The 9,228-nt window shown below is 63.8% G+C and overlaps 1 protein-coding gene across 1 annotated transcript; it reads right to left on the reverse strand.

Moving 5' to 3' along the window:
- Positions 1–2,985: 2,985 nt before the first annotated feature.
- On the reverse strand, positions 2,986–8,880 carry SCRT1 (scratch family transcriptional repressor 1). The gene is made up of 2 exons (XM_074352887.1): positions 8,519–8,880; positions 2,986–6,492 (listed from the first exon to the last, which is right to left on the reverse strand). Exons 1-2 carry the CDS (start codon positions 8,631–8,633, stop codon positions 5,555–5,557), a joined length of 1,053 nt encoding a protein of 350 aa, XP_074208988.1. The 5' UTR covers positions 8,634–8,880; the 3' UTR covers positions 2,986–5,554.
- Positions 8,881–9,228: the final 348 nt, after the last annotated feature.

The raw sequence follows: 9,228 nt of genomic DNA on the forward strand, positions 1-9,228 counted from the left end.
GGCCCTCAGGCCTGGTTTTACCCAAGAAACAGCCCTACCAGCAGAACCTACTGGCCATCCACTCCCCTTAGCAAGGCCAAGAAGAGTGCCCCTCTGACAGCAAATAAAGCAAGAGGCTCAGCCTGAGGTCAGCAGCTTCACCTATGGACTGGCCACCGCCTTCCCGCCAGGCTAGCTCCTGATCCATCACCTCCACGACAGTCACCTGGGACCCTATGACACGTTGTGCAGTCACTGGCCCATGTGAAGCTGATGCCAGCCTGGCCTCCCTACCTGGCAGGGTAAGACTACCTTGCTGAAGGGTCCTCCCTGATTGGGCGAGAGAACCCCTCTCGCATGCACACAGAGCCTGGCCTCAGTGGGTCACAACCAGCCTCGTCCCCTATCCAGGGTGCCAGAACACTCATCTGTTCATCAGCTGGGCTGGGCCAGGCAGACCTTGGCCTTTTTGAGTACTGATCCCAAGGGAGGTAAGACCTAGGAGCCCACAGAGTAGGGGTGAGCCCTGGGAGCTCTGCCCCTCCTTCCCCACTCCCTGGTCCCCACTTCCTGGAAGGTCGCGGGAAGTCAGGCACACGCTCCCACATGTCTCTGCTCCCCTGGCCATGCCATCCCCCAGTACAGTGCCAAGAACTACAGGGCTGGCCGGGCTGTCACTCCATTGGCAGAAGGGAAGATTGATGGCTCAGGCTGCCAGTAGGCCCGGAGAGGCTGAGTTGGGTAGCCAGTGAGGAGTGAAGGGCAGTGTTGGAGGCGGCTGCCTGTGTCCGCATCCGGGCTCCAAGCCGTTGGCTGGCAAGAGGCAGCAGGAGTGAGGCGACCAGAGAGGACCGGGAGCCACCAGGGAGGACCAATCTGATCAGGGGCCAAGGAGGAACCAAGGTTCCGGCGCTGGCGTTGAGAGAGGAGGAAATCAGAGCCTCGGGCCAATGAGAAGGCATGGGCTGTGAACGAACCAATGAGGAAGAGCCTCTGCATCAACAGGGGCGGGGCCTGCTTGATGGAGGTGGGGCCTGTTGTTGATGGGCGGGGCGGCCTCTGGGGGGGAAGTGGGCCTACATCACCACCCCTTACCACCCCTGCTCCTCCACCACAGCTCCAGCACCTCAGAATCCTGGGTGGGGTGCAGCCCAGGGCGCCAGGGGAGAGGGAGAAGGTCAAGGCAGGTGGGGTTGTTTGGGGACAAATGTGTGTGAGGAGCTGTAGAAGAAAGCTCAGTGGGTAATCTCCTTGCTGAGGCGGCAACAGATTAGGGGGGCCTGGGCCCGTGGAGAGGAGTCTTGTGGGCCTGGCCGAATAAAGGGCTTGAAGGGTTTGGGAGTTTAGAAAAGGCCTTGGGCTGACTCCAGGTTGGAGGCGACTTGGGGAGGCCAAGAGGGCCTGGGAGGGGAGCGGCCAGCAAGAAGACTCTGGACACAGAGGTCAGAAGCCTGTGCTGCCCATTCTCTGGGATGCACAGTCCTGTCCACAGACACCTATGGAGACAAGGATGGGCTCATCCAGGGCCCTGGGGAGGCAGCCTCCATCCTTCCCCTGCCACACCTCAGAGTCCTAGAGGAGCAGAAACAGTCAGTCCAGACCCAGCAGCTTTGGAGCCCTGAGGAGGAGTGGACCTCTAAGGAGGCCCCCTCCCTGCCGCTGGCACCCATGCAGGCGTGAAGCCTAGCATAGGGTGGGCGGGGTACTGGGGCAGGACTTTGGTCAAGGGAAGCCCTCGGACCAGCTATTCTCTCTCTGAGGCTCATATTCTTCATATGCAAATTAGGCAGTGCTGCCTACCTAACCTGGGACTCTGAAAGTCAAGGACTTCTGAGCCAGAGGGCCTGACCTCCAGCAGTGCCAGGGGCTTTCACTCCTGAGATTAAGGCTGACAGTGCTCCCCAGAAGGGGTCACCCACCCTGCTGTGAGCCCCATCTTGAGCAGCCGGCCCACAGGCTGTGACCTGCTGCTGATCAGGCTCCCCCCGCTGTCCATACCAGTAGAGTCTGGGTGGGCTTGTCTCCTGCCAGGGTGTAGACAGCTGTGCTGGCCCTGGGCTAACCTGCTTTGACTACCCGTCCCCAAAGATTTTAGGCCTCTCAGCTCTTGCCTACATGCCTGAGTGCATGGGGACATTTGCTCGGCAGAAGGGTCCATTTCCCTGGGCTGTCTGAGCCCAGCACAGCTCTGCCCGTGTCTCCTCAACTAGACTCATCCTGTCTGGAGCCCGAGGGTTGTGAGTAACTGTGGAAGCTTCTGTTTCCCCTGGGCACCTCTTCCCCAGAACCAGCCTGGCCCAGCTGTCTCTGGAGGCCTCCTCAGACAGTAGGGGAACGCATCCCCTGAGTTTGGGAGTCAGAATGTGGACAGCAGGCTACAGGAAAGTGTCAGACCTCACCACTTCTGTAGTCCCCATGTCCTCTAGGTAATACGCTCCAACGGGCACCTTTCATGTGGCCTGGGGCCCTGGCCTGACATGGAGGAAGGCTTGCTGTGGCTGCCAGGCCTGCAGGGGCAGCAGGAGCTCCTACAGAGTGGGGGCACCCAAGGCCATAGGACTGTGGGCCCTGTGGTACCTACTCTGGCCATTCTAGATCAGTCCTGGGCTGGGCCTGGCTGAAGGCTGGAGTCCCTCAGCTCCCCCGTTCCTGGCACAGAGCAGATTCACCTGCCACCGGAGCAATGCCAACCGCTTTGCCTTCAGGGGTGGGCGCTCGTGCTTAGCCTGCCAAGTCGGCCCTCCAGGTGAAAGACTAACTTCTTGCAAAAGGGGACACGGGTGCAGCCTAGCAAAGTGTACTGGCGTGACTTCAGGGCCTCCTGGGGAGGCTGCCAGTCCCCTTGCTGGGCCTGCACCTGCCGGGCCTCTGATGTGTGGCAGGACCAGGAAGGCGCGCCTCCCCACCCCCACCCCGCTGCAGGCGTCCCCAGCACACCCTGCAGCACCGGCCCAGCCCTGTATACATCAGCCCAACACTGCAAGTTCTATCAAGAGTGGCATTTATTCTCCTCGTGGAGGTGCGGCGCTCCGGGGAGCTGGTGCTATTGTGCTTAGGAAGGAGGTCTGTCCGTCCGTCCGTCTGTCCGGCCGGCCCGGCCCCAAACGGGGGCGGAAGAGGGGCGCGGCCCGAGTAAAAATCCCGGCCTGTTCCGGGTGGGAGTATGTACAAGGCGGCGGGGCACAGGCAAGGGTGGGGGCAGGGCGGGCCGGCGGCCGCAGCCCCCACCCGAGGGCCCCCGCATCTCGGGCCCTACTCGTAGAATCAGTACAAAATAGGTGCTACCTAAACGTTCCTTCTACCTGAATTCGCTAAGTCGGTTATTGTGCTGCTTAGTTATGGGGGCGGGAGGGGGCCCATGGCTTTCCACGGCGGCGGGGTGTGGGGAGAAGCGGGAGACCCTGGCCGGCTCACGGCCCTCCAGCCTTCTCCTTAGGTAGGTAGATAGGCGTGTGGGGTATGGTGGGATGCCTGTATGTGCGTGTGCATGCGGGTGTGCCCGGCACAGGCGGGCAGGCCGCGGCTTGGGAGCTGTGTGAATACCGAGCTGGGATATAAAGGGTTTGGACATGGCCCTGCTATGATGGGCCTTCGGGCCCGCTGGCCCCTGCGGGTGCAGCTGGATGGCAGCCGGGCTTGATACCCACGGGGATGGGGCCAGCCTGGTAATACACTCCAGTGGGCACCTTTTCGTGTGGCCTGGGGCCCTGGCCTGACATGGCAGAGCCGCCGCTGCCAGGGGATGGAAGGAATGGGAGTTAGTATGTGGGTCCTGGTGGCACTGGGCCTTGGGGCCCTGGGTCTGTGCCACCTGAGCTGAGAACCCAAGTCAAAGGCAGAGCCCCACCGTGCCGAGCACTGGCCCCGGGCTACAGTGGGGAGGAGTGAGGGGCCCAAGGTTGGGGTCTAGGGACCGCGGCTCTCTGCATCTGCCGCCATCCCTGGCCCACCCAAGCCCGTTGGGCTCCTGTCAAGAACATACACCCCCTGCAGGTCGCCGGATCCCAGGTGGACTCAGCAGTGGGCCTGGCACATGATAAATGCCTAATGAACGGTCAGTGGGTGATGTACAAATGAAGGAGGGGCCTTGGGGGGCAACCACCCTGCCCCTGCCCCTGGAACCATTACACCTGCCGGCCTCTGCCGTGGGAGGGAGGGGGGGAGGGAAGAGGAGGAGGAAGAAAGTCTGCGCATCCGGCCCCGCGCAGCGTCCCTGATCTAGGGGCCTAGGGGGTGGGTTGGGCAGGGGATACCTGATTCTCAGTAACTCTAGAGGCGGCGGCAGCTTGGCATGCAGTGCGCATTATTGCTCTATAGTTGGCTTCGGACTAACTAAGAGGGACAGGGAACGGGCAGCCCCGGGAAGGGACAGGAGGAGGGTTGGGGCTGCATGCAGTGACGTCACAAAGGCGGCGGCCAATGGGGCGGGCCCTTGGGGCGGGGTCACCGCCGAGGCTTTGGCATAGACGGGCGTAAGTTGGCAACAGAGTGAGGGAGGGGCCTGAGGCTCCCAAGAGGCGCCCAGGTAGGGAGGGGTTCAGGGGCGGGGAAAGTGATCCTGGACATCCCAAGCCCCCGGCGTCGGCGGGAAGGACAGGGGCCTCAGCGCCCCTTCCCTGACCCGAGTGCAATCCGTTCATAAATAAAACGTACAAATACAGGAAAGAAAGGAACCCGACGCATCCGCAACCCCCCCTAGGGGGCTTTACCCGCAAAGCGAATACAGAGAGGTGTGGAGGGCCGTGCCCAGGGCTGCCTGCCGGGCCCCAGGAATCCGTTCTCCAACACCGAATGCCCGGGTACGAGGGAGGGGGTCCCGGGGCAGGGCAGGAGCGGGGTCTGAGGAGGTCGGATAAGTCCATGCGATTTGATATGCGTCATTATTATTCGTTATGGACGACAGAGCCCGGGAAGCAGGGCTGGAAGAATTCGGATTTGGCAGAGGATGCGAGGCAAGGGTTGGAGAGCGGCTCGGATTGAGGCCCCAGAAGGAACCCGAGGGAGAGAGGTGCCGCCATCCGCCCCCCTCCCCGATCCCCAACGCGTCTAACACTCCCGGGGTTCAACGAACACTGAGGAGTAGGGACGTCTCTGCAGCCCCCATCCTGCTCCTCCCCGACCTGTTGCCGGGGAGGGACCGGCTCCCTGGACGTCTAGGCCGCAGGCCTGGCCCTGGAAGGCTTGGGAAGGGGTGGGGAAGACCTGAGTCTCTGCGACGCGATCCAGGGGCGCAGAAGAGGCAGGAGGGGGCGCTCCCTACCTCACCCTACCCGGGTCTTCAGAGACCTAACTCGGAGATGAGGTTCGGTTCAGGATCTCCTCGACCCTATTGCTGGGTAAAAGCCTGGGGCACCCTGGAGGGGAAGGGAGGGGGCTCGGGGTGGGTCTCCCCTCGGGACCCTATTGCTTGAAGGGGCCGGCAAGGCCCCTGGCGGGCGGGGCGGGGCCGGGCCCCCTCCCCCTATTGCTGTGAGGAGGGGCCCGCCCTCCGGCCCCTCCGCCTGGTCGCCGGCGGAGACCTCCCTGGGGGCCCGTATTGCTGAGAGCCGACCCGGCTGGCGGAGGCACCGCGGCTCTAGGCCTGCACTGGGCTGAGCTGCGGCGGCGCGGCAGGGGCCGGGGCCGGGGGGCCGCTGCCGGCCGCGCCCTTGAAGCAGGCCGACTCGTAGTGCTTGTTGAGATAGGACTTGAGCGCGAAGCTCTTCTTGCAGCGCTTGCACTGGAAGTGCTTGAAGGCCGAGTGCGTCTGCATGTGCGCGCGCAGGTTGGAGCGGTCGGCGAAGGCCTTGCCGCAGTGCGCGCAGCCGAAGGGTTTCTCTCCGGTGTGGGAGCGCATGTGGCCCTGCAGCAGCCAGGGCCGGGAGAAGGCCTTACCGCACACGCCGCACTTGTGGCGCAGGTCGTGCGTGAGCAGGTGCATGGCCATGGCCGGCATGGACACGTACACCTTGCCGCACGTCGGGCAGCGCCGCGCCAGCTGACTGTCCAGGCTGCGGTGTGTCTGCTTGTGGCGGCTCAGATTCGACGACGTGGCGTACGTTTTGCCGCACTCGCCGCAGGCGTGCCGGCCTCCCGCGCTGCCGGCCCCGGGCCCCGCGCGCGCCTCGGTGCCTGCCCCCGCGCGTGCGCCGCCCCGCCCTCCGGGCCCAGACCCTGCACCACGGGCGCCCACCCCGGCCCCGCCTCCGCCGTCGCCGTCGGGGGCCGCCGCCGAGGCCGTGGAGGGGGCGGCGGCGGCGTTGGCAGCCTTACGGCGGGAGCGCCCGTCGGTGATGAAGAAGGCGTCGGCAGCATAGCCTTCGCTAACCGCCGCGTCGCCGTTGATGTAGCCACCCGCGGCTGTGGCCAGCTCCGGGCGCGGGGTGGGCGGCGGCGCCGAACCCGCAGCCGCCGGGCCCAGCTCTCCCCGCACGGCCGCAGCGTACATAGGCTCCGGGGATGGCCCTTTGAGCAAGTCCGCCTCGGCGTCGCCATCGTAGACGGAGGCGGGCCCCGCGTAGTCGTTGAGGTATCCTGAGAACCGAGGCGAACAGACAAGCAGACAGCGGGAGGGGAATGGAGCAGCAAGAGAGACACACGCGGGCGGGCGGCAGGAGACACGAGGTCCGGGAAGGAGCAAACAACGAAGAGGACAAAGGACAAGGGACCGAGGGACGGCGGGGCAGGGAGGATGGAGACGGCAGGGAGGGGAAGAGAGGAAAGGAGAGATGAGACAGGCCCCGGCTCCGCCCCGCCACCCGCCCGCCCCACCCTCGCAGGAGAAGGAGAGTCGCATCTTCGGGTGCGGCTACCCCCCTCCTTCTGCGGAGCTTCAAGGTCAGGGGGGAGGGGCGGCGCTTTCCTCGCCCTCCTTCCCCTCCTCCCCACTCTGCTCCCCCTCCCCCTCTCCCCCCCTTCGGGTTTCCCCACTTCAGCAGTTTTCCCTGATTATGCAACACACTGCAGACCCGCAGCGCACAAAGCCAGGGCTGCCTGTCCAGGGACCCCGTGGCTCCCGCTCTGGTAGTTCCCACTAACTCTTACACCCGGCCGGCGGCAACCTGCGCCCAGCCTTGATGCTGCCCATCTCTAGTGCTTTAGGTCCACCAACAAGCCCTGGAGGCTTATTCCTCCCGCAGCCAATCTAGCACCTCCCTTTCATCTCCCAGGTCTCCCTCTACTCACGAGACTGGATCCCCTTCAACTCCAAACCCTCTCCCTCCATCCACTCTGCTTCTCCCCTCACTCCCTTCAGTCAGATCATCCTGTACCCTTGGGTCCTACCTTGTTCTACTTTGCCCTCTTCCCCCAGGCCCCAATCCTTCGTGGGGGTCTTCCCAAGCCCCAGGAGGGTGACCAGGAAGACGCTGTGCTGGAGACGGAGCCAGGGTGTCCACCAGGGGACACCTTCACAGGGACAAACTGCAGGCAGGCAGCATTCTTCATGCTGGTAACTGCAGTTGTTCTCAAGGCATGAGATGGATCTCAGAGTCACAAATGCACATCCCACACGATACAGACTCTGTCTTCTTCGGTGTTACACCCACTCTCTCAGACACTGTCAACCCTGGAGTCCCCTCAGGTTGGGCAGAGCCCTGATCCAGGCATATGCCACCTACTCATGCAGGGTCAAGCACCCCAACACACTCTCCACCAGGGTCACCAGTCACATGGGTGCATAATGGCCTCAGAGTCACATGGTCCCATGTAGTGGCACACAGGCAGGCACACACTCATACAGGGTCACACACAAGCGCACAGTCACATGGCCACATGCAGTCACATGGGCGCACACAGGCTCACACACAGGCTTATGCTCCTGCAGGTCACACTTGTTTTATCACCCCAGGCTGCTGGCACTCCCAGCCTCCTTGCCTGCATGCTAACAGTTGTCCTTGAATTTGGGCACCCTTACACAAAGAACCTCCCCCTATCTCCAGCACTTTGGACCTCCTGTGCCCACAGCCCACCTACCCACACCCTTCTCCCTGACCCAGGCTTCAAGGAAGGACACAGCTGCTGTCTCTGCTGGTACCTTTGCCAGACAGGTGGGCGGCCCCCACTGGACCACATGGCTACTCCCTGACGCTCAGCACTTCCCTACTGTTCCTAGGAGGGGGTCCTGGAATTGTAGCCAAAGAAGCAAAGAGAATTCTGAGGCAGGCCCAGTTTTTTGAGTGTGGGTTTGATGCATCCCTAGGTTCTGTCGTGTCAGCAGGTGTCCATTCTGTGTTTGTCCCACCGTGGGTCAGGGTATGGGTCTGTGTGAACCTTCAAGTACCTCCTGTTCCTGACCCCTGTTCCCCACCTTCTCTCCTGTATTGACACTCTCCCTGCCACCTTTGGCTTGGCTCTGGCCTGCATCTGGGCTCCCCTCTCCCCACCCCCATCTCCTCCCCCCCAACCAAGTCCTGCTCCAGCCACCGCCTCCTGCTGGTTCTGGTTTCCTCGGATCTATTTCCTGGGGCTCCTGCTCCCTCCAGCCCCACACTCTGGCCCCCTACCCCTTCCAGCATTGCCCTGGGCCCCTCGCAGCCCCCAGCCTCATGCCAGCTCGCACCTTTCTCCTGCAGTCGCACGCCGAGGTCGCTTCGGGCGCGCCCGTAGGAGCTCTCGAGGTCTGCCGAGGAGAACGTGTCAAGTTTGACCTTCTTGACCAGGAAGGATCTGGGCATGATTCCTGCAGGGCTCCGGCGCTGTAGGCCTGCGGAGCCGGGACGCGGGGGGGGCTGCGGCCGCGGCGGGGCTCCGTCACCATCCGAGGAGCGGCGGAAGCAGCACGGGTCCCCACTCTGGCCTTTGGATGCTGCCGCACGAGTGCTGTCCTCTCTCCTCCTGCCTGCCTTCCTGTCCTGTGTTTCCTCCTCTTCTACTCCATAGCCCTCTTCTTCTCCTTCTCTTCTTTTCTCTTCTCTTCTCTTCCTTCCTTCTTTCCTTCCTTCCTTCCTTCCTTTCCTCCTCTGGTCCCGGCTTCCCAGCCCGCAGTGCCGCCCCTGGACAGGCGGGGGAGGAGGCTGTGGGGGGGCGGGGAGGGGGGGAGCGGCTCCGTCCCGGGCCTGGAGGCTAAGCGTGGGTGCAGGGCTGGCCCGGCTCCGCGGCCCCCTTCCCCTCCCCGCCGCCGCCGCGTCGGAGCCTCAGTCAGCGACCCCCCATGCCCCCGGGGGTGGCAGCACCGGGCCGGCAGAACGCGGCGGCGGCAGGAGCACCAGCAGCTTCAGCACCGCGGCCAGCGCCGGCCCGGCCAGCACCTCGGCCAGCGACCGGGCGCAC

This window comes from Camelus bactrianus, chromosome 25, assembly GCF_048773025.1.
Source record: "Camelus bactrianus isolate YW-2024 breed Bactrian camel chromosome 25, ASM4877302v1, whole genome shotgun sequence".
In the NCBI taxonomy this organism is placed as follows: Eukaryota; Metazoa; Chordata; class Mammalia; order Artiodactyla; family Camelidae; genus Camelus; species Camelus bactrianus.

Bases quoted from the DNA above. Each gene is read 5' to 3' on its own strand.
- SCRT1 (XM_074352887.1), bottom strand. From the start codon at position 8,633: ATGCCCAGATCCTTCCTGGTCAAGAAGGTCAAACTTGACACGTTCTCC. The intron at 6,493-8,518 runs GTGCGAGCTGGC...CTCGGTTCTCAG, and splicing joins CGTGCGACTGCAGGAGAAAG to GATACCTCAACGACTACGCG.